This window comes from Podarcis melisellensis (assembly GCF_964234715.1).
Source record: "Podarcis melisellensis genome assembly, chromosome: 6".
NCBI classification, from domain to species: domain Eukaryota; kingdom Metazoa; phylum Chordata; class Lepidosauria; order Squamata; family Lacertidae; genus Podarcis; species Podarcis melisellensis.
Window position 1 is genome coordinate 47,577,743 of NC_138538.1, and position 25,363 is coordinate 47,603,105.

Genomic DNA, 25,363 nt, shown 5'->3' on the forward strand with positions numbered 1-25,363 from the left:
TCCTCCGTGGTTACAAAGCATGGATCCACATGGATCCTCAGGATTTTTGCATTGGGCTGCTCCAAACTCACTGTCAGATCACATGTCTGTGGCCACAGCATGAACCACAAAAATCATATATCCACTATTTCGTTTAGAAAAATTTTCCCCCTTGTTTTCCTCCTCTAAAAACTACGTGCGTGTTATGGTCTGGTGCGTGCTATAGAGCGAAAAATACGGGTAGGTACCACTCCGGTGGGAAAGTAAACGGCGTTTCCGTGTGCTGCTCTGGTTCGCCAGAAGGGGCTTAGTCATGCTGGCCACATGACCCGGAAGCTGTACGCCAGCTGCCTCAGCCAATAAAGCGAGATGAGCACTGCAAACCCAGAGTCAGTCACGACTGGACCTAATGATCAGGGGTCCCTTTACCTTTACCTATATTTGCATTTTAAAAGTTAACAACCAGAAAACATCCACATTTTTCACACACGCTAATTCTTGAGTTTGAAAGAGAGTGAACCCCTCTGCCTTTAATTATTGGGGTGGAAGTGGAGACATATAGCTGACAAATCATTGCAGTGAAAAAATGACTGTATTTCACAATGTTTTCCTATGAACAACCATACCATTTTTTACCCTGAAACACATGCGCCTCCCGCCAAGGAAATACCAGTTGGTATCGTCTTTCTCATGCTACAGTCCTATATTCCAAGGATAAGAAACCTGTGCCCACCCCACACCCCGATCCTGATGGGACTCCATCAGATCTAGCCATATGGCCAATAGTCAGAAGGTTTGTAAGATAAGTCTATAATACATGGAAGGTGTGATGCCCTAAGAGCTGTCAGCACCCACAAACTGCAATTCCCAAGATTCTTTACGGGAACTAAGTCTTCCTTTGGATATATGATGGGGGCCTTAGTCAGTCTCCCCGCGCGCCCCTTAGTGGGAGATGGAGACGCGTCCTTTGACTACATTTCCCAGGGTGCCTTTCAAGCTCTCGTCAGTGGCCCGTGGAGAGGCGGAAGCTGGACGGGTTTCCGGTGCCTCTCTCCCCCCCTCCTCCGCCCTGCTCGTTCTCCTCCCGAGTCCGCGGCCGTTGAGGAGAGCGAGAGGTGCCGCCCGCCTCTCCCGTCCTGTCGCCGCCGCCGCTGCCATGGGCTGTACGCTGAGCGCCGAGGACAAGGCGGCGGCCGAGCGGAGCCGCATGATAGACCGCAACCTGCGCGAAGACGGCGAGAAGGCGTCCAAGGAGGTGAAGTTGCTTCTGCTCGGTAAGGAGAAGCGGGCGAGGAGGGTGCGGCCGGGGCCTGCTCCGCCGGCGGCCCCGGGGTGGGGCGAGGGACAGGGATGGGGCAGCCGGGCCCCGTGAGGAGAGGCCGAGGTGGCGATTCTCTCTTAACCGGGCGCTCCCCGTTGGTGGCCCGGGCTGGCCCTCCCGTGGTTCCCGGGCACGTCCCGCAGCTTACTCGCGAGCAAGAGGGAGCGAGGCGCCCAGCCCAAGAGCTCCTCTTGGTCCAGCTGCCGCTTTCTGACCCAAAGGGCTTCGTATGTTTTAATTTTTTAAGGCCCTAAGTAGTAAAAGTAAAAGTCCTGCAGGCTTAAGGCCAGAATCCCAGAAAGTCAGTCGCGACTAAACTTCGTGGGAGAAGATCCTAGGCCTTCCCCAACTATTTTTTTAAACAGAAACCTTCCCATCAGGTTTAAGGAACTTTGAAGGATGATGGTTTCGAATGGTTGTGCAGTTGCCCCCCACTCACCCACTTGCAGTAGACCTTGAGGAAGGAGAACGGCCTGCCTTTCTCATCACACAAAAAACTCCTTGCTATTTGTTCCGTGTTGATAAGGATTTGTTCTGCATTTGTGTTTTAAAGATCCCTTTTCAGACCCTCCTCCAGGTTTTTACATTTGCAGAAGTACCTCTCTCAAAAAATGAAGTGAGAGAGAATCAGATTCCTAGAACTAGTATGTAGGCAGCATCTGATGCCAAGTGCCCACCTGCTCCTTTTGCTGCTTCTCTAGAAGCTTGGAGGAAGAAGCCCCTGATACCTTGGACAGCTTGCCCCTTTGCCATGAATGTGAGAAAGAGGGTTAGCCTCAAGCTGTTTGTCTTGTATGTACAGTATAGGGGACTGTGGAATGGTTTCTCTCTAGCAAAGAGCACAAGGATTACCTGTCTTCTGTTAGTGGCATCTGGCAAGTGTACTTGATGTTCCTGGTCTTTTCCTAGGGACCCCCCCCCTTTTTCAGCCAAAACTTTTTCTCCTGAACTTTTTTTTTCTGGCAGTGCATCTGAAGACCTATGTTAGATAACAAGTGGCAGAAGTTGAAATTGCATCAACTTTTCTTTTGTCGGTTTTAAGTCACTGAGGCCAGATGTCATTCACTTCAGTTCTTTATTTTATTAAATTAATGAATGTAGCCATTCATTTATTTAATTTCAGGTTTTTAAAATAAAGCAACCAAGAAAAAGTAACAAATGACCCAGTTCTTAAAGTACAAAACCTTAGATTTTCAAAAACCTAAAATAGAAATCACAGCAGGTGTGATAAACAAGAAATTAAAAATAAGCATTTTATAACTACAGGTAGCTTCCAAACAAAGTTTTCAAAAACTTGGTGATGAAGTTCCTTATCAATGTTTTCTAAAGAAACTTAATGCTCATAGGATCAGATAGTGAATGACTGAAGGACAACAAAGCAGAAAGCGGGGGATAAGTTTTCTTAATTGAGAGAATATAAACCTGTTGGGGGTGTTCACCTAGGAGTAGATGTTTAGCTTAAAAACAACCATGATGTCCGGGATAAACAGCCATGTTTACAGATAATGGCAGATGGTATGGTATAGTAGAGTACAATCCTAACCAATCCATGAAGAATTTCTAAAGAGTTTATCCAGATTTGTTGGTTGGACAACTATGCTTTATTTATTACCACATTTTATTGTGTGTTCTATTGTCTTTTTCTTAAAAAATGTTATTGTTTAATGCACTTTTATAGTTTTAGGTCCTAGTTGTACTGACAATGTTGCATTAATTTAAAAAAATCATTTATTCGACTCGAAAGTCATGCATGTTGGGGTGGGCCGGTGGGAGAAACCCTTAATTAGACTGAGGTGGAAAGAGGTATTGGCCTCATTTGCACATAACACTAATTTAGCTTAGCACAAACTTAAGGGCTCCTGGAAAGGAGATTGTAGCTGCTTTGCTCCTCCCCTGTCATTTTCCTGCTGTTCTGCAATTGATTACAGCATATAGTTTATGTGTAGATAACTAAACAAGAAGCCTAGGTTCAGATGGCATGCTAAGTAAACCATGGCTTAGTTTAGTGCAGCAGCAAAATGGCAAGGGTTAGGGTGATCAAAGCCCACTAGAAGTCAATTGCAGTGGCAATGAAAATGCAAAATTCTGCATTAGGAAAGGTATTTTTTAAAAATAAGCTACAACTACAGTTAATGCTGTGCACTGTTGTAACCAATCCCATTTCAAAAAGGCAGCTTTAGAACTGGCAAAAACTAGAAAAGGACAATTTAAATTATCACAGTTATGAAATCATTCCCATGAACACTGGCTTAATGAGAAAGATGGGGGCACAATAAAATTATTCAAAAACTACTAAAACAGGGATCAGAAATTTGAGGCCTTACAGATGTTGTTCGAGTACAACTCCCTTCAGCCCCAGCTAGCATGGTCAGCAGTCCAACATCTGGAGGACCACAGGTTGTTCATGCCTCCATTTAAGTTAGAAGAACTATGTCGCACAGCCATGTCAGCATGTAATGTTAAGCCATTAATTTAATGGTTTAGTAAACTATCCTGTGCCCAGCTGCATGCAGACCAGCCACTCCCGCTTTGCTCTGCCCCTTTTTCTAGTGGAGAAAGAAACCATGAAGCATCCGGTTTAGCATTATGCTGAACCTCTGCTCATGGATTGCTTCACCCCAACCAACTATGATTAGGAAGTCAGCATGATGAACACACACATAACTGAAATACTATGAATATTATGAGGTCTGAACCTGTATTTTCAATTGGGAGAATCATGATTTAAACCCCCATTTTATTACCATTGTGCCTTAGAAGAATTATCGACCTTTTTTTCTGCATTCGTTTTTTCCCCCTTTTTGGCAGCATGGAATTTGGCAGCACACTTTCCCAAAGTTTAGTTACACCAATCTTCATCCCAAGTTTTCTTGTTTATGCTTGTTTGTCTGATAGATCAGTGGTATACCATTCTACTCAGACGTGAACTCTTCTGAGTTCAATAGGGCTTATTCACAGGTAGGCTTGTATAGAATTACAGGCTAAAGAATGTAAGTTCACAAACTGGTTCATAGGACCCAAAATGCTTTCATGTTTTTATGCTGTACAGAGCTTGCATGTAACTGTGCATGGAAACAGTATTAAAAAAAAAATGCTGAAGGGAAAGGTGTGACTACCTTGCAATGTATTCAGAAGAAAATATAGAATTCCTAGTATCTGTAATAGAGCTTTACACTAAACCACTTTGTTTATGGAGCACTCCTGCATTGATTGGGTTGAATGACTTCATAAATGGCTTTGATTCAATATTATTTTAAAACTAAAATTCCATTTGACAGTATGGCATAGTCTTAATTTGAAGGAGCTAGTCTAGATCAGTCTACTTATAAGTTTATTACTGAACTTGGTGGGGTAAGTGTGCATGCAGATGTGTGCAAATTCATTTCCTTGTATTATAAAAACAATACAACCAAAGGTTCATGGGTACATTAATTAGTGTCGGTCCACAGATGGTTTATGATTTGCAGAATACTCATTTTGTTTAATAAACATGATGGATTTAAAAAGGGATATAGACAAATTCATGGCTACTAGCCATGATGGCTATAAGATGCTTCCAGGATCAGAGGCTCCATGTCTCTGAATACCAGTTGCTAAGAAGAAAGATCAAGTGTTCTGTATAGATGGTGCTATAGCCATGAAGGATATAGTAAAACCTGCAGTGAAGGAATGAGGAGCAAGGTAATTACGGTAGTTCACTTCACTTGACTGTGTGTTTATAACCACTGAAAATTCACATGCAAAAAGGAAATGGTTTTAGTTGCTGTTTTTAAGAAATCAGTGAACATAAAATGACTGGTGTTTACATAATGAAATATTCCTCGGATTCCTCAGTTAGTCATATAGGACTGATACACACATATAATACTAAGCCATTGGCCACTAAACCATGGTTTAACATTGTGTGTGAACCCTGCCCAACAGCTTAACTATGGTATGTTAACTGCCAACAAGTCACACTATGAAGCCATGATTTGTTGACATGTTCTAACTTCAGCTTTGCACTGCATACTAACCAAGCACCCTTCCCTTAGTGTGGTTTGTTTGGCAAGTGTCTGAGGTGGGGTGGTCAAAGGCATGAGGCAAGAGCAGCTGGAAAACAAACCAAACTTTGGAGAAACAAGTCGTGGTTTCTTTGTCTGTGGGACAACTTGTGGTTAACCCATGGTTTGTCAAGCCATGACTTTGATGTAGGCCAAGCCTTCATTAATTTCATACATTTCTGGATAATAGTAAAGATTTCTTTTTCTGTATCATTTCAATATCCTAACAGTTTTGCACCCAGTCATGTAGGCTTCTTTGAGAAAGGCCCTCTTGCATCATCTTCATCCCGATTTATTACACTATGCAATACTGTAACATTCACCAGCCTCCAGTTCAAAATGATACTATATTCTTTTAGGAAGGTTTTTTTCTTTATGCTGCTGTTCACAATGCCTGATACTTGTTGTATTTGTGTTTTGGTGGCCTTCATACAGAGCTCCTCAGATGGAGTAGTAAAGTGTTCTGTACGTCCTTGGTGAGATTTACTTTTTTTGCCGGGGGGTATTCTGGAAGCAGTTACGTAAACTGTTGAATTGTGTGATCATAATTTCTCTTTCTTTCTCTCTGGTCATACAAAGGTCACTTACTTTTCCACAAACAATACTCTAGTCTGTCTCACAACAAGCACAATTAGGCAAGTACAAAATTCACTTTCAGCTGAAGTGTGAAGAAATTATTTGGTGTTTTACCAACAGTCAGCTACTAATAGATGTCTTTCAAGCTTCTGAAATACATAATACTTAGTTGAGGAGGCAGCATTGTAGACACATTTTCAGTCCTTTGGCATTTGATCCTTAGTAACAGGCCAGTTACTAAGGATAACTGCAAAAGATTTCAAGGATAAAGAGAATCTATACAACTGAGAGAATGCTGCTATTACCCCTCCTTTATCCTCCCCACATCTCTCTGCTCCAAACAACACTTCTATTGTTCCATTATTGTTTTGCCTCTAGGAAAAACACTTTAATGAAGGGCCACTCCATTTAGCTGACGTATAGTTCTTACGTGATTTTCCTATTGCCGCAAATAGCTAAATTTACAGAAGTTGCATTGATCTGTCTACTCAAATAATGTATATTATTTGTCTGGTTCAGTATAACTTGTAGTTCACAAACCAGTTGAACCACAGTACAGTAAATAGGTTCTGTCTCCCTTTACTTCAGTGGGAATAATTGTACATAAATGGAATAATTCTGTGAATTTTCAGGCTGCTTCATATTTTTTAAAATTAATGAATATACAGTGTGGAGCCCTGTGACGTGTGAGGAATGGATGGCATTTTTTACTTCAGGCACACACGATTGAGAGCTAGGGGGCATTTGTACCTGATCATTTTTTCTGCCATGGCATAATCCCCACAATCTACACAAATGATAAAAAGCATGCATATTATAGTCATTGTGCGTACAAGTAGTATACTCAAAATGTACCTGTGAATTTTGTGCTATGGCCTTGAGTAGTAATATTATCTTTCACTGCAACTAAGCTTTCTTAAAAGAAGGGGAACCTAGCTAGGTAAAGCCTCTATCTAATGTAGCAACATGAACCTCATCTAATTACTATTTCTATTAACTAAAGCTTTTTCCTCTTTAGAACAAGTTGACTGTTTGTAATTTTATTTCTTCTGTTTTGAGTTGGAACTTAAGGAAAAATGCCAGAACCACTCATGATGAAGCCACCTTGCATAAAAAAACCCCAACTGCTGTATCTTCTCTGCAAAGTCACTTCCGAAGGAGTGACTGCAGTGAAGAAGCAGCTGCGGGGGGGGGGGGGGGAGGGAGCGCCTTCAACTTTCCACTTTCTGCTGGCTTTCTCTTGCAAAGCCCCACTCTCTGTCCTCCCCTGTCTGGGTCCCTGATCCATGTTTGCAAAATGTGAAGCACTGCTTCTATTGCCCGTTCCTTCTTGGTTGCAGTCATCTCCCTCCTGACTTTGTTTTGCAGGAATGTAATGATAGCTGGGGTCTTTTTCCACACAGGTATAATAAATATTTCAGGCCTAAGAGAAGTGGTACAGAGCTAAGGAATATTCCAGGTTCCTGGAAATGTAAGAAATCTTACATAGATCTGTAAAAAGGTAAAGGTAAAGGTACCCCTGCCCGTACGGGCCAGTCTTGACAGACTCTGGGGTTGTGCGCCCATCTCACTTAAGAGGCCAGGGGCCAGCGCTGTCCGGAGACACTTCCGGGTCACATGGCCAGTGTGACATCGCTGCTCTGGCGAGCCAGAGCTGCACACGGAAACGCCGTTTACCTTCCCGCTGGTAAGCGGTCCCTATTTATCTACTTGCACCCGGAGGTGCTTTCGAACTGCTAGGTTGGCAGGCGCTGGGACCGAGCAGCGGGAGCGCACCCCGCAGCAGGGATTCGAACCGCCGACCTTTCGATCAGCAAGTCCTAGGCGCTGAGGCTTTAACCCCCAGCGCCACCTGTGTCCCGGTCACATAGATCTGTACACATAAAAAAAATCTAATGCTGGGTCATTCATATCTTGAGGCTATTGCCCCATAGTCTGAAATGTATTTGAGCTCTTCTTCGTCAGGTTTTTAAATTGAGGAGCAATCTATACTGAACTTTTTCATAAACAGTGCTGCAAATTCATCTTCCTGTAAAATATCCCATCTGTTTAGTCTTTTAAAATATCTAAACCAGTTTTGGGAAAGCTTTGACTCTTTGTAATTTGCTGAACTATAATCCCATCAGTCCCACCAATCATGGTCAGTGGCCAGGGATGATGGGAGTTGTAGTTCAACAACATCTGGCCAAGGGTCTCACAAACCTAATCTAAACAAAGCACTTTTGTTCAGTTTGGGTGTCAGTGTATCTTTGGGATCCAATGCCATCTTGTTAAGTAGATTATGTTTGCTTGCTTTGACAATAGAAGGCTGTGTTTTAAAAATAAGAAATTAATGTGAAATGCACAACTGAAGCTATTGTAGTTTTTTCTGTATACTTCATGCTACCCAGTTCACCAGTAATTGTGGTCTTAAGACCCGGATCCTGAAAATTTTGACATAATGCTTACAGTATCCTTCCATACTATTCTGTTCTGACTTCATTTGGCAGCACAACCCCAGTGTAAAGAAAATCCTGTTCTTCTTGTAGCAGAACTTAAAAGCAGCTTGGTATGTGATCTGCCACCTGAAAGGGAGTTAATATTTTAAACAGTATATTATTTCCACATGATTAGGAGTGGCTCAGAGGCATAGCAATTGAGAGTTGGCTCTAAGAAGCAAAAGCAGCTGCTGATGAAATACATGCAAGCTTCTCTTCCCATCCCGAGACTTTTATTTGGTTTGCGCAATACACTTTAGAGACAACCTTCTCGTCTTTGGGGAAAAGTAATTGCTAGGGTTATAGCCAAGGGATTTTGAAGTATGTAAACAAGTAGCAACATTCAATTTATAAACACATAAGAAGCTGCCTTATACTAAGCCAGACTATTGAGCTATCCTACTCAGTATTATCCACCGCGTATGGAAGCAGTTCTCTAGGATTTCTGATAAGGGTCTCTCCCCCAGTCCTACCTGGAGATGCATAATTGAATTTAGCACCTTCTGCATGTGAAGCAGTTGCTCTGCCAATGATTTATGACCCTTCTTTGAAATCTTGGGGAATTCGTGTTTCATAGTTCAATACTAACCATGCAAAAATTAGGTAATTAATTTAGAAACTCAAAACTTCAGTATATGCTGCTGCGGGCTTTGGGCATACATCTGTGTTGTCACATGTACACACAAAAGGAAGTGTGTGCTTAAGTGTTTTATACACATAATTATTTGAACTTTATGTTTCTGACAGTCTTTGAGAGATCAGTAGTGTTTTGCTGCAGGAAGTATGAGAAACATTTATAAGTAGGTGATGGGTAATCCTGTATACATATGTAGGTATCCCAGTTATTTGTATAAAGAATGCAGATGTTCATTTTGTAAATCCTGACTTCCAATGAGGCTTAAACTGCCAAAGATTACTTGCAGCTGTTGCTAAGAGGCATGGGAATTAAATTATATGTAGTGTACTGGTGCATGGATGCTTCTGGAACAGATGGTAGTTGATGTAGAAAAATAGTTAAATTTTGAACTCACTCACCAAGATTCTGCTTTCTCAATTTCCACATCAAATTAAAACAGGTTTGCTTATTTTTGTTTTATAGGTGCTGGAGAATCTGGTAAAAGCACCATTGTGAAACAGATGAAGTAAGTAAAGCGGCGTATCTTTTAGACCGGTACCTAATCCAATTATACTGCAGACATTGCCTGCACGTGGAGGATCTTCGCAGGGTTTGAAAGAGCTCTGCCATGAAGGCAGTGTGAGGGGACATCTGGGGACTTGATAGTTTGTACGCTGCTCCTTTTCTTGTCACATTGTGCTGTTTGTGCAGATGTCTTATTGGGCGGGGGGTTGTGAGATTACGAAGCTATTGAGTCCTGCCATGATCCTCTCTTGGGACGCAGGTGGCGCTGTGGGTAAAAGCCTCAGCGCCTAGGACTTGCCGATCGAAAGGTCGGTGGTTCGAATCCCTGCGGCGGGGTGCGCTCCCGCTGCTCGGTCCCAGCGCCTGCCAACTTAGCAGTTCGAAAGCACCCCCGGGTGCAAGTAGATAAATAGGGACCGCTTACCAGCGGGAAAGTAAACGGCGTTTCCGTGTGCGGCTCTGGCTCGCCAGAGCAGCGATGTCACGCTGGCCACGTGACCCGGAAGTGTCTTCGGACAGCGCTGGCCCCTGGCCTCTTAAGTGAGATGGGCGCACAACCCCAGAGTCTGGCAAGACTGGCCCGTACGGGCAGGGGTACCTTTACCTTTTATTATCCTCTCTTGGTGCTTTGCCCATGGTGCTAGTGAAGTATGCTAATGTGCTATTGCACAAGTAGATCGTACTTCTGCTTGTGCAAGGGAGTGGGGTTCCCCGAACTTTTTGCTGGTTCATCCTTCCTGCTGCAGGCCCTGCTCCACATCCCACCTCATTCCAGAGGATTTCCCAATCCCAGGGAACAGTTTTTAAGAGGACAAAGGGGCTGCAGGGGAAACAAGAGGCAAGAAAGCCCCATTATCTTGGCAGTAGTTAGATTACAACCCAATATGTTTAGGTGGATGTAAGGAATAAAATTTTATTTGTTACTGTTTTGTCCTGCCTTTTCTCAATGAGGGGTTGTATGGTTCTCTTCCCCCTTTCTCATCATTATAACAACTCTGTGAGGTACCGTAGGTTAGTCTGACTGACAGTGACCGACCGGCTCAGTACTTACTTAGCCTAATGGCTGAATGGGGATTTCCTCACTCTGGGCAAAGCACCAACTGGTTAGTATTTCTTTCTTTTTCAGAATCATTCATGAGGATGGCTATTCAGAGGAAGAATGCAGACAGTATAAAGTGGTTGTCTACAGCAATACTATCCAATCCATCATTGCAATAATAAGAGCAATGGGAAGACTAAAGATAGACTTTGGTGAAGTTGCCAGAGCTGTAAGTGTATTGTATTGATTTAAAATTACTACTGATTTAGTAGTAGTAATGATAATAAAGTGCTTGTCTATTAAACTGGTGGTGGAAATACCACTACCATCTTGTGTTTATGTGTATACATTTGATCCAAAAATGTGAGGAGTTGGTAAACTGTGTTCTTGTTGTTTTGATGTTATTGTAATGTTGCCAGTAGATGTGAAGGACTACCTTTTCCCATGTGAACATTAAGATCTTTGAGGGCTTTCTCTGGACTCTTCTGCTTTCAGATGATTGGGTGGTGGGTGGTAACTGGGAAGCAGGTCTTTTTATGTTTAGGAGTGCTGTTGTGTATTTTGTCTTTTCAGCTCCAAGCATTGACTCCGCCCCCCTGCAAGCTCTTAATTAACTTTTAGATGCATTCTGTTCTAGTTCGAAATCTCTGTTAAAATGTGGATTTGTTTGCTCTCTGCTGTTTTATAGCTATTACTGTTTTTAATGGTTTTTATGTTACTAGTTGTCTTATGTTCCCTGGACATGTAAACGTTGAAGGGTGGGGTACAAATCCCTTAAATAAATAAGTGCTGTCAACCTCTGAGAATGTTCTTTTGTGATCTCTTAAACAGCTCAAGACATGTTAGACAAATTTGTAGCTTCTGCCACTGTGCTTCTTTAATTAATCTATCAGTACTGTTTTGTATAATTAAGTAGGAGAACACCTTGCTGAAACTGTCCATCTTCCTGTATATCAGTCATTTTTCCCATTTAAATTCAAGCTGGTGATTTATTATTATTATTATTATTATTAATTTCAATTTTTTAGTTGCTTTACCCAAGGCAACCCAAAGCAGCTTACAACCAACCACAAGTAGTGTGTGCTCCTAATTACTCATTTTAGTCATGGCTTGAAGTTTCTTGCACCTAATGCCATAGATGACATAAGACTTGGGAAAGGTGAACATGATTTGATTGGGCTATTTAGTCCCAGGAACTGGAGCTCTCCCATACTTGCTTTAAAACTTTAATTATCCATGATTTTAAAAACTAGTTTGGTATGCAGTGTTGATGAGCATCTATTTCAAAAATGTCAACTTCTTTCCCCTAATTTGAAGCTATATTTCTCGTATTTGCAGATATTTGTTTTGCTTAAATTGTTCTTTTTCCAGCTTAAGACAGTACTCAGCTACTAGTTTTGCAGCTTTAAAACTTTTTAATTCATAAGCATAAGCTTTTATTATTTCTTTGGCTCTTGCCATTCTTATCACAATGTGTTTCATAGCTGAGTAGTACTATTTAAAGTAGTCCACAGAAGCTTTTGCCATAGGGCAACTTCCAGTTGTGTCTGTAGAACAGACTTCCACTCATGCAATGGTGCTGCTGCTTCTCCCTCTTGTAGTCTCCCATTGCAGATCTGCTCTGGAGGGTTGTGGGGCACAGAGGGCTCCAGAGAGGAGGAAAAGGAGAGGAAGTCCAATTGTATGAGCAGGTCTGCTTGTGCAACAGTGGATATCTCCAATAATAAATAAATCTTTAAGGTGTCCCAAACATCTTTATTGGATGAGCTTGTTTATCATATCAGACTGCAGTATACCTTCATTTTTGGTAGTTCTGATCAGCATAGCTGATTCTTTGAATTCTGGTTGTGATGCACATCAAATAATGGTTTGTGCAGTTAGCAATTGGTCGTTTAGAAGTCACATTTCAGAGAAGAAAACAGTCTGCTGCTGGTGGGTAGTATTATAAACTTGCATTGAAACACTTCCCCTAATGTTGGTTGTTAAGCATATGTTATTATACTGCACATGATAACAGCAGTGTTTAATTTGCCTTCTTCTGCAGGATGATGCCCGTCAGTTGTTTGTACTAGCTGGAAGTGCAGAGGAGGGAGTCATGACTCCTGAACTGGCAGGCGTGATTAAGCGGTTATGGAGAGATCCTGGGGTCCAAGCATGCTTCAGCAGATCAAGGGAATATCAGCTTAATGATTCTGCATCCTAGTAAGAAGCTTTTTATAGATTTTAAGCACTTTCACAGATAAACTCATGCTCTTTTAACCACCCACATAGGTGTTATACATGTTTTGTCAGAACTCTTGTTTATTTTGCAGAGTTATTATGGCAAAAGTGATGAATACTCCCAAATAATTTCTGTGGTATTTCTCAAAAGGCTATGGGGAAACTTGATGTGAGGATACTAAAATGCATTTCAGGAAAATTCCTTAAGCCTGACAAACTGGACAGTGAACAGTTAATGAAGGCTTGGCTTTGAAGATTCCATCGATTATGCTTAATTGATCAAAGCGAGTTCTGTGGATCAAAGGAAAGGGCGGAGCCATCAGTCCCAACACCACTCACTTTTCTTGTCTATGGTATACTGGACGCTTGGCAACCTGCCTTTAATGGTATTCTTGAGATATCCTTCTCAAAAACAGTGGTACTAATCTTTTTCATTTTGACAAAAATATCATCTCCCCAATTCTCCGTGTTTATTTTGTCTTGTTTGAACTTGGGGAAGGACTGTAGCTTGGTGGTAGAGCATCTACTTTGTATGCGGGAAGTCCCAGGTTCGGTCCTGGGCATCCTCAAGTAGGACTTAGAAAGACTGTGGCCTGTTATTTGTTTAAACTTAGTCATTGAGCACAACTGAGGAGTGGCAACAGTCCTTTGGACACTGCATGAACATATTATTTCTTTCCAGAACTGCATGAACCTATTATTTCTTTCCAGAACTACATGAACCTGTTATTTCATTCCAGAACAGTTCTTAATATTCTCAGGGTATAGGTGTTTGCAACACTTCCTGGAGACTTTCTTTGCCTTTAAAGTGGACCCCGGGGATCCGTTCACATCCTGAAAATAACGTAAATAGAGGTGCGCTTCGGTGCATGCACAAGGCGTGCAGAGCGCTTCTGCGCATGCGGCGAAACCCGGAAGTATACACTTCCGGGATTGCTGTGGCTATAACCCAAAGATTCTGTATCCAGAGGGATATGTAAGTAGAGGTACTACTATTTAGCTTGAAGTTACAATAAAAGAAGCCATTTATACCCATAACAGCAGTATGAAGCTGGCTATGATTATAGGGAACAAGTATCATTCTTGAATGGGTTTTCTTGGCATTGCTGTGCCCCCTTTTTTTGTAGAACAATAGTTTTATTTGCATTTTCCAGTAATTTAAACCAAGATATTCTTAAGAACCTGTGGATTATCTATTTTGAGATAGATATATATTTTTTTACACCAATGTATGCAGCATATCATAGGACGAGGGCAATAAAACCACTAATTCCTTGCTGGTTGATAACTTGCTGTACCAAGTCTTTGTACTACCAGCATAGGCGCCGACTCCATGGGGCCTGAGGGGGCCCGAGCCCCCTCAAAAATTCGTTTGGGGGGGCTCCGCCCCCCCAATAATTTAAGAAAATGATTACCGTATTTTCCCCTCAAAAAGAGGAAGTGGCTGCTTTCCTGCATTCTGCCTCAGGGTCTTACTGCCCACCCTCCTCTGTTTCCTTGCCGTGTTTGCTCAAACGGAACAAAGAGCAGGGAAAGCCCCTCCCCTCCAGGCAAGCAGGCAGGAGGGAGAGAGAGAGAGAGAGAGAGAGAGAGCGTGCAAGCTGGCTGGCTTGGGTGGGTAGGTGAGGGAAAACTTTTGCCTTCCTTTCCTCCTTGCCGTTATACCCCTCCCCTGCATTCTTAGCCAGCTGCTTCTCTGCACATCCCTCTCGTGCTCCTTGTCCGTTCTGTGTTTTTCCTTCCCTCCCCACTTAAAATGTGGTTTAAAAGCATGGATCCACATGGATCCTCAGGATCTTTGCATTGGGTCACCCCAAATTCACCAACAGATCACATAGCATGTCCGTGGCTACAGCCTGCCCCCCCAAAATCACGCACCCACTGGTGCCTGGGGCTGCAGTGGTGCAAAAACGTGGTTACAAAGCATGGATCCACAGGGATTCTCAGGATTTTTGCATTGGGTCACCCCAAATTCACCATCAGATCACATGTCTGTGGCCACAGCATGAAGCACAAAAATGATACATCATTAATATTCACCGCCCACGGCGGCAGCCAATCGGCTGCCGCAAAGGGCGGGCCCTCACAGGTTCACTTAAGGTCGGGGCAGCCCGGGGCTCGCCCCTTTCGTTCCCCCAGCAGCAGCGGTTTGGAGGTCTTCGGCCCCCCCAATATTTTTTATAAGTCGGTATGGGCCCCCCCAATATTTTTTATAAGTCGGTATGGGCCCCCCCAATATTTTTTATAAGTCGGCGCCCCTGACTACCAGATAAGGTAGATCTAAACCAGCTTTACTTCTTCAGAGCTTGCTGCTGAAACGTGACTATACTGTATACAGATGACTAACCTGCATGGAAAGAGAGAATATCATCTGTTTAAATAATTCACTGCTTCTTGTTTTCAAATGAAGCTCTTAACTGTTTTCAGGACTTGAAGTAGCTCTTGTATTCTTTTGGCAGCATTTTACATTACAGCCAGTTGCTTGGAGTTTTCATTTAATCCACTCACATTTTGGTTTTAGTTTCAGGTTGCTTTTCCATTGCCTAATCTAAAAGCAGGACAACACACTCTTCCTTCTAGTGTGGGCAGAAAAGTGAGGTATAAATGAATGAAATAATAAATAAAGTTATAGTACTGTTTCACATAGTTGTAGTTTAAGTATAGCATAGAAGGTCGCAAGATCTTTGTTTCCCAGCAGAAGTATTTTTATTTCAAGAAGCTGAGATCATAAACTTTGCCCTCCCTAGATAATTTGTTAACATCAAGCCCTAATCAGGAATCTGCTTCAGCAAAGGAAAAGCATCTCAAGACAGTAATTATATTCTTTGAGTTACTTTTAAGTCATCTTACTGCTTTGTGAGACTTTATAGAACCAAATGAGACTGGGCTCTCTGTTAAAAGGTTCAGCTGTAAAATACAGTTAAGTGGCAGTGCAGAATAAGGCTGCCCTCCCTTCTGCTGCAGGAGAAAACTAAGCTGGAGCCAGAGTACTATATAGTAACTAATGTGTTGGATATGGATGTGGATAACCCAGATTCAAACCTTATTTAACTGATAAAGCTCATGGTACCCTTAGGGCAAGCTACTGTATTTCATCCTTGGTTCCAGCACATTGTGATTTTCAAGACAGTGTCTGTTGGTTCTTTACGCATATTTAGAAGTAAGTAAAGTCACAGATACTTGTAAAAAGAAACCATGCGGAATAGGAGCATTACCTAATAATATAGTGCAAGCTTCCCTAACCTGCTGCCCTCCATACCTTTTGTACTACACCACTCATCTGAGCCTGCACACTTTTTTAGTGCAAAATATCTGTAGGGCACCATGTTGGGGAAGACTGACAGGAAATCTCCTAAGATTTCAAGTACTGTATATAGTCGTCACTCCTTGCAACAGCCCTTTTAATGTAGACCTGTTACTGAGTGGGGATCTGTGAGGTTGGGGGATAGTGACTTGCCTGAAGTTAACCAGCAAGTTAGTGACTGAGCTAAGATTTTAATTGGCGACATAGTCTCGTCACTCAGTTTTCTTAACTGCTGCATTACACACAACTCCTTCCTACTGATCTCCATGAAGTTTCTCTCATCACAGCAACTCAGGCAATGATACATACCTCAAGCTTGCAATCCTACCAGTCTATAGTGCATACTCTTCAATTTGTGTCTTGTATTTCTCCCCTTTGCCTGCCAGTATAGAGGTAACTATCAATTCTTTCTACATTGCGTTTCCTACATGTATAATAACTCTTTTTTAATGTTTCAAATAAGCACCATTTATATAAATGTTCTTTATTGAATAACTTAAGCAAAAAAGACAGGACCTTGCCTTAAGGAGTTTACATTATCATCATCATATTAGGGACTGCTTTGGCTCAAGCTATTATATTTACTGATTGTTGTAAAACTCTAGAATTTATATTGTAATGATGTTTTGGAAAGCATTAAGCCTGTCTTAAAACTACATTTTAAGGCAGCTCTTAATGTAGCTCTCTCATAAAGAACCCAAAATATATCCATTGGCTCCAGTTTCAACTGAGGTTGCAAACTTAAGTAACTTTGTTAACATGGAATAAATTTCAACAGTTCCATCCAGTAAAGTCAGTGCTTAACTTGCTTTGGGTAATCTACAGTCATGACAGTCATAACACCCTGGAAGAAGAAGAAGAAGAAGAAGAAGAAGAAGAAGAAGAAGAAGAAGAAGAAGAAGAAGAAGAAGAAGAAGAAGAAAACATTGCAGAAGAATTTTTGATTTTTCTCTAGATGAGAATAAGGCATAGAAGAAGAATATAGGAGTCGCTCACAAAAATTGTGTCTTAGTCCAAGAGAGTGGATAAAAACGTATTTATCTCCTTTCTCCATCTCTCTTTCCCCTTTAGCTACCTTAATGACTTGGACAGAATATCCCAGCAAAGCTACATTCCAACTCAGCAAGATGTTCTACGGACCAGAGTGAAAACGACAGGCATTGTAGAAACACACTTCACTTTCAAGGACTTGTACTTCAAGTGAGTTACATTGTGGGTTGTAGCGTCCCACTTACATATTACTATCACTCCACTGTTCTTTGGGTTGTGGTGTAAAATTTACGACTTTTACATATGCTCATGTTGTGCAGGCTTAATTTGGCTCCGGCTTCGCACAGTGTAAAGTATCTCTGTCCTTCAATTCTATTCTTGCTAGAGATTTTTGGTATCAGTTCACTTTTTTATTTTCATTGTTTTGTTCTTTTCAGCTGCTTTTATGTTGGGATCACAGACACAGGTACTGAACCCTTCCTTTACAGGAGCATATATACTAAAAGGATACTGACTACTGTTTTACATTATTTGTTGAAAGCCCCACCATACCAACGTTCCAATTTGCCACGTGTTTATTTTCCCGTGTTGCAGTTGGAGCTGAAATTAACATGGCTTTGTGAAATGTGCATGGCTTTTTCAGCAAAACTGTGTAGAGAGAGTACTAACCAGTCAGTTGAACAGAACATTGGCCGGAAGCATGCACATGTGTTTAAATGCTTGCCATTTATAAAGCTTGTTGTAGGACAGGGGATGTGTATTTCCCCCTGGAATACATATGTAGTGATTTGAGACTTGCAACCCATGTACTTCAATGTAGCTTGCCACCATCTTTATTGATCACCTCTACAAGGATTGCCATATGCTCTTTAAATGCAATGCAGCCTTTAAAGTCCCTTGGCTCTGTTTTGACTATAACTTCCATCAAGTCCCATGTCTCTGTAAAATATAGTGCCATGCAGAATAAGTGGGACTAGTAAGAGCTCACATCCCTAATGTGGGGGCCTTGCTACAGAGGTCATGGAACTCAGAGAAATGTTAGACACTCTGTCTGAGCTTTAAAGGAGGAAAGTGTAAGGAGCCCTGCTCAATGAACACGTATCCACCTTAACAGAATGGGCCTGACCTAGGCAGTATCCCTTTAAGTATGAATTCTTCCCCTTTGCCTCCTATCCTTCATGCTAGCCATAAGGATGCGTTGAAACCCAATATTCCTCTACCTGCCACCGTGCTATTAGAGAAATGCTCATTTCTGATCATATGCTCCACCATAGCCTAGTTACAGTGCTTTATCTTGATAGATGGTAATAATAATAATATTATTAATAATGTTTTAATAAAGAATTTTATATATGGCAAAATGAGTTACTACCTTTGCTTGGATTTCTGCTGACAAGGCTCACTTGCACATGTCTTTTAATTGCACTCCAGTTGGTTGGGATAATGTTTAAGAATATTTTTGTGTTTATTTTATAAATGCACAGCAAAAACAAAAAACAAACCCAAGGAAGTTAGGATTGGGTGAATGTCATGTTAAGTTTGGTTCTGGACATCAAATCACAGAATGGCCTTTGGAAAATTATCATTGATGAGCTTGTGTTCTGTATATGTAAAGTGGGAACAATGAACCCCATATATAGAGAGGATAAATGAGAAAAACTCCATAATATATATATGCTGTATTAGATGAGTGTGACATAACTAGTGGATCAAATCTGCTTCTCTGCACTCTGGTTCAGTAAATTGAGTCTTGAACTTGGGCAGTTCAACACCTCCCTTCCCTTTTCTTAACGTTATCTCAAGTCTTTCCTCATATGTAGAACTGGAGTATACCAGCAGTTGTTACTGCAGTTTTTAAGTTTGTTTAAATTGTTAACTTAAATCATTTTTGGAGCTTCTTGGCTTCTCACCTTTCCAGTATATGAATTAGTTGCCCAAAATTGCTTTGGTATGTAGTATCCAAGATCAGATGTAATGATAATTAACAAAATGCTGTAAATTGTGGCACAGTTTGACAGCACGTTCTGGCTATTAAACTACCAGTTAAAGAAGGGTATGAGTATTTTAAGACTTTTTCTAAAGCAGCATATCATTTTCTGTCTTGCCCTATTTACACCTTTGCCAGAGGGTCTAACCAAGTTGGGAGGCAGCCTTGTTGGCCGTATGAATGTAGGTTAGGGTAGCCAACATAGTGCCCTCCAGCTGTTGGACTATAATCCTTGACCATTGTCCATACTGTTGGGCTGGTGAAAATTGGAGTCCCAACAACATCTGGAGGCTGGCCACCTCAATGTAGGTGAGGCAGTAAAAGCTGTCAAGAGCACAGCCGTAAGAACAAAGAAGACTCAGTAGGACTCCTGTATCCATTCCTGCAGTGGGCTTTTTGTCTACTAAATAATCTCATGCACAAGCTGATAGGATGGATGGAAGGCAGATTCTCTCTCTTTCTTTCTCTTTCTGTGTGTGTATCTAATTCTATCCTGCTAGATGGCAGAACTTCAGTCACAGAAAGGGAGAGTTTAACCTATTCTTAAAGAATTCCTGATGCACTATGTGGACACAGCAGCGTGTATGTTGTTTAAGTAGGTTCCTCATTTAAGCTAGCCAGCCTTAATGTTATGGAGTGTTTGTTTGGTTTGTTGTGCCATTCAGTTAAACATAAAATAAGACCATATTACCCTTTAGGGGAAATTTAACTAGAAACTAGCAACACCTTGCACTATGGTGTTATGGCTTGTAAATGTTTGCTGCTGGTTAGCTTTCCCACAGGAAACCACTTTGTAAGTGCATTGGCCATTCTGCAACAGGAGGTTGCGTAATCAGCCGTTGTTGTTCAGCAGCCGCCAAACAAAATGCTGTTCCCAAGCAGCAGCAGAAGATGATAAACATTGTATGCTAGCATAACATTCAGGTTCTGTGTTGTGCAAGCTTACCCACCTGTGTGATATGTCAAGAGAGATGTCCTTATGTTTTTCTGTGGCATTTCCTCCTTTCCACGCCACCTTTCACTCCAAAAGGAAATAATTGTGCTGAATATGGGGTAAATTGTTATAGTCTACTGTTGGAGAATATGAATTCACATTGCAAAAGTGAGATTTTGCTATTTTTTTATATATATATTTTGTTCTTTACCCAGCTGTTAGAAGCAGAATAGTTTTATACTTCAAGGTAAATATTGCCTTCCCCTTACAGAAGTAGACTGGACTGTTCACTTCTTAAATATTTCTCAAGATTAATAAATTATACCATACGTTAGCAGTTTATCAGCCTCTGCAATAACATGTTTCTGCTAAAGCAGATTGATAACACTGCTGAATCCTACCCCATGTCAAAATCATTCTCTCTTATTTCCCAACTTGACTCCCACTCATTAACCTGAAGTGGTAAGGAAACCATGATATGTGGTGACTACTGCTGAAAATTTCACATGATCAAATTATTAGGAGATCCATAATTATCATAACTGAACATACTCTTATTTTCTTGGGCTTTGACTTTGAGAGCATGAGTTTGCCAGTAGAGGTAATACTAACCGGAGGAGGAAGATAGTGTATTGTGGGAGCACTGCATTCATGCAAGCTAGCAGGCTAGTTGTAGAGGTACTTGGCCTAGTAGTCTCAGTGACTCATCTGGCTTTTAGTGATTATTAGAAACCCTCTAATAATTTCTCAATTTCTCTTTCTGCCAGGATGTTTGACGTTGGCGGCCAGCGTTCAGAACGTAAGAAATGGATCCACTGCTTTGAAGGCGTAACAGCAATTATATTCTGCGTAGCTCTCAGTGATTATGACCTTGTTCTTGCTGAGGACGAAGAAATGGTAGGTTGCCATAGAGTTAAATGTTAGTTACATACTGCATTACGTAAACTGTGGTGGAAATTGACTTTAAGCTTTATGTAGTTTGTTTAGGACAACTTAATTTAAATGACTTGTGTTTTGAAAATTACTAAGGCATAGAAGCAAACATTTCTTGTATGTCTCCTCAAATTTCCTGTAGTGAGCGCTGGCAGCAGCACTAATTGGCAGGCTGTGTTCAATAAAATCTTCCTTCCTTCCCCCCCCCCATTGAATCTGAAAACTACAGTAGTTCTTAGCAGTGAAGGAAATAAAGCATCTGGATGAATTTTTGTGAAGCATTATGTAATTGTGATAACTGAAAAGCCTTTTTGTGACCCATTTTTTGCCAAAGTTTAGGAATTCTGATACTTGCCCAAATGATTACTAGTACAGTGGTACCTCGCAAGACGAAATCAATTCATTCTGCGAGTTTTTTCGTCTTGCGAATTTTTCGTCTTGCGTAGCACGGATTCCCATAGGAATGCATTGAAAATCATTCCCATAGGAATGCATTGAACGTTTCATTTTGCGAAGCAAGCCCATAGGGAAATTTGTCTTGCGAAGCAACTCAAAAAACAAAAAACTCTTTTGTCTTGCGAGTTTTTTGTCTTACGAGGCATTCGTCTTGCGAGGTATCACTGTACTTTCTTATCCGAGCATCAGCTTTGACTAAATCACATTATTTGCACTAGTAGCTTTGTTTTCATTAGTGATTATGCAAAGTTGCCGGGGTATTGACTTTTCAATGAGATGTTTTCCTCCTCCCAGAATCGTATGCATGAGAGTATGAAACTCTTTGACAGCATTTGTAACAACAAGTGGTTCACAGACACATCAATCATTCTTTTCCTAAACAAGAAAGATCTGTTTGAGGAAAAGATAAGGAGGAGTCCACTAACAATTTGCTACCCGGAATACCCAGGTAAGGTAAAAAAAATAATGGGGAAAATAGAATGAAAACAGCTTGTTGCTTTTGGTTTAATGTGTATTTGTGACCTCAGTATATGTACATAATATTTTTCTTGGTCCCATCATCTATCAACCTTTTTTAAAATATAGATCCCTGTCTGATAATGTTCCTGCTAGATGAAAACAGATATGTTAGCATTCGCTTGGCTCTGTTTACTTATTGTCATGCTGGCTTGAATACTTCATGTTCTCTCTTAAAGCCCAAGGTTGAATTTTCTGATGGAAGGAGACACCTAGACATTTCCCCCCCAAACTGAGTCGTTTCACTATGTGTGATATGAAAGTGGTGGTTTCTCTCAGCATTAAAATTACATTTTTATAATCCTAGTTCTGAAACTGATGCCCTATCACCAGCAATTTATTATGGCCTTCATTGTGAGTTCTGTTGCCCAAACTTTCAAAATTTGTAGTGCAGTGTAGTCTTCCCTCACTGCTTTGTTGTGTCCTATTTCCGCAGAATTTCTTCCTATGAATAAGCAAGTCATGATAGTCCCAACAGCTGCAAATTACTGCTTCATGACTCTTTGCTATTTTCCTCATAGAGGGGTCCTAAAATTGTATCTTGGCTTTGTAGCCAACTATTATGCTTCTGTTACCACATGGTAACATAGCTGTAATGATGAAGACCAATCAGAAATTATCAGACTGTATGAGATATATGGATAGGCCTCTTAGTCAAACACTCTTAAAAGATGAATCATGCTTTTTCAGGGAATAAATAAGCAGTCAAAACCCAAGCCACAGCTTTAGGTGCAAAGTACTGTCATTCATGACACCTGTTTATGTTCTCTTGCAATTGAAACTGGTAGTTCTTAAGCCTCTTGGGTTTTATAAAGTATTAGAGCTTTTTAATTTAAAAAAATCATTGCTTTAAAAACAAAAAGAGGGGGGAGCTAATAGCTAGTTTAAAAACGAGTGTAAAATAATTTATTACAAAAGCCAAGAAAGAAATAGGTTTTCAAGAACAATGAGAGTTCTGTGGCACCCAAGTACCACTTTTTTTTTAAGCATTTTCATAAACACAGTTTTAAAACATGGATAGAAGGGGCTCATACCTCAGTTGCAGAGTGTATATGTTGCATGCATGAGGTCTGAGGACCAGTTCCTGGCATTTGTAGCTAAAGAGATACCTGATAGCCAAACTGAGCTGAAGGAAAGCTGTTACCAGACAAAGGAAATGGTATTGGATTAGATAAATTAGATAGTTTGCTCACTATAAGCAGCTTCATATATTCATACATTGGAGGCTGCAATCTTGTACTCAATCTGATTCAATTTAGTACTTTGCTAATGGCACCCAGTGACTGCAGCACTATTTCCACTAAAGAAGCAAAGAAGTAAATGGTAAAGATTTCTGATCACAAAAGATTTGCATATGCCCTGTTTGGGGAAATGGAACTGTGATTGTGTTTCTTTAAAATGAACTACTTTTTTGTGATTGCTTCATCTAAGAGGTGTAGACACAGTTTCCGAGGTCTAGATGCATTTCTTTAGCCTAAAATGATGGCAAAGTGTGATGACTGGAAATAGTTACTTTTCTTTTCAGAGGCTTGTAAAGTCAATTGCAAGTCCTTAAAATGGTGTTAGTAGAAGTTGTCATTTCCCCCCTCCAGGTTCCAATACATATGAAGAGGCAGCTGCATACATTCAGTGCCAGTTTGAAGACCTGAACCGAAGAAAAGACACCAAGGAAATTTACACCCATTTCACCTGTGCCACTGACACAAAGAATGTGCAATTTGTTTTTGATGCTGTTACAGATGTTATAATTAAAAACAACCTGAAAGAATGTGGACTCTACTAAAAAGAGAGCGTAACAGTGAAATGTAAGTTTATGAACTTTGTAGTCTCTTCTGAGCTTTAGCATTGCATAAACAGCTGCCTGGCTATAACATGAACTTCACCTAATGAAATAAAATTATTTCCATTTCAGGATGTTGCATTTTAAGAACTGGACTGTTTATTTGCTGCCTTGTGGGACAGCTGCAAGCATGAACAGGACCGGGGAATGAAAACAGCATGCAAAAATCCTTGCATTCTTTAGCACAATCTTCTGTACTAGGGACCTTTTTATTGATATGGGATGCGGAAGTTAAAATTCCAAAAATGGAACTACTGTTAAGTGTGATTTTTTTTTAAAATCATCCAGGCATCATATGGATTGCATAGTCTCAAATGTGTACAACTGTTACGAAGTTGAGATCCCAGACCTTCAATATGTAGCTTTCTTTCTTTAATAAGCCACCGCTGCTCTGTTTTTAAGGTTTTTCCATCAAAACTATATATTTACTAAATTTTATTTCCTTATTTGCAAACAGACTTGTTTTAAAAACAAACAAAAAACACTTAACTATGCACATGATTGTGACCAGATCACGCAGAAAGTATTCCTCTTAGCAGGAACCTTTTGTTTTTAAAACTTGGTATGGTCAGAACTTGATATACAGTAACTGCAACTACTTAAAAGGGCCTTAGGATTCTTATGGCTAAAGCAATGGCTTCTTCTAATGTATAATGTTATGAGTCTGCTACAAACACTGTAAGGTGCTCCCACCCCTGAAAGAGAGATTTCCTGTAGCAGGGTAACAAGCCTTGTCAGACTTAATGGCTGGGGGACGGGGTTAGCCTGGTTTATGCTGATTACCAAATCACTGAGTGTGCTACTAATGTAGCAGATGGAAATCTTCTTACATGAAATGCCTGAATTGGCTTCTAGGTAGAAAGGTGAGTTGTAAAATTACAAACTGCAGGGGGTGGGGAGAGAGTGCTGCTACAAAGCTACTTAATCAACCACTTAATTGTTTGTGTGTGTGTTTGGTCTTAAACCAGTGGGGAGTTTTGTAGACAGTGCAATTTGTTCTGCATTTACCAGGGCCTTTTTTCATAGGAGATTTCAAAAATGTATCAACCGCATGCTTTTACTTTGTAAATGTGGTGCCAAGTTCCTGTTTGCCATTGTTTTTACTGTAGTGATGTTATTAACCCGAGTCAGTACATTTATTTGCTGAAACCATTACATTGAGACTCTTTTCCAATTTGTCATGTACAGTTTCAACCTGATGTAGTTATTGGCACTATTAAAATGGTGAGTTAAAAATCTTAATGTTCCTCACTTTATTGGAGCCATTTCTAGAAATGATCTAGGGATCTTTGTCAGTCTCTCTTAATAGCATTTCCAGGTTCTGCAAATAAAGATTTTAGTTAGCTGGATTAGCTTTTTCATAGTGCTGAACCTTCATATAAATAACTGAAACTTTCCTGTCTTGTTTCTTGAAGAATATGGTGTCGGGTATTTTCTGTGTGTTGACACAGATAAGTCTGAGAATTGTGGCAAGTTATTTCTACCATTAAGTCATATCAGCAAGATACAGCAGTAATCTTCTAAAGCATTTCTTAACTGTTTGTTACCAAGAATGATGATGATTCTTAACAGGAAAAAGTGGTAAAATTCTCACTATATGGTAGAAT

General features: G+C 40.7%; 1 protein-coding gene across 1 annotated transcript; it reads left to right on the top strand.

Moving 5' to 3' along the window:
* The first annotated feature begins 1,037 nt into the window (after positions 1-1,037).
* On the top strand, positions 1,038-24,998 carry GNAI3 (G protein subunit alpha i3). The gene is made up of 9 exons (XM_081915409.1): positions 1,038-1,253; positions 9,496-9,538; positions 10,664-10,805; positions 12,621-12,778; positions 17,172-17,300; positions 20,779-20,908; positions 21,695-21,848; positions 23,509-23,721; positions 23,829-24,998. Exons 1-8 carry the CDS (start codon positions 1,136-1,138, stop codon positions 23,697-23,699), a joined length of 1,065 nt encoding a protein of 354 aa, XP_081771535.1. The 5' UTR covers positions 1,038-1,135; the 3' UTR covers positions 23,700-23,721; positions 23,829-24,998.
* Positions 24,999-25,363: the final 365 nt, after the last annotated feature.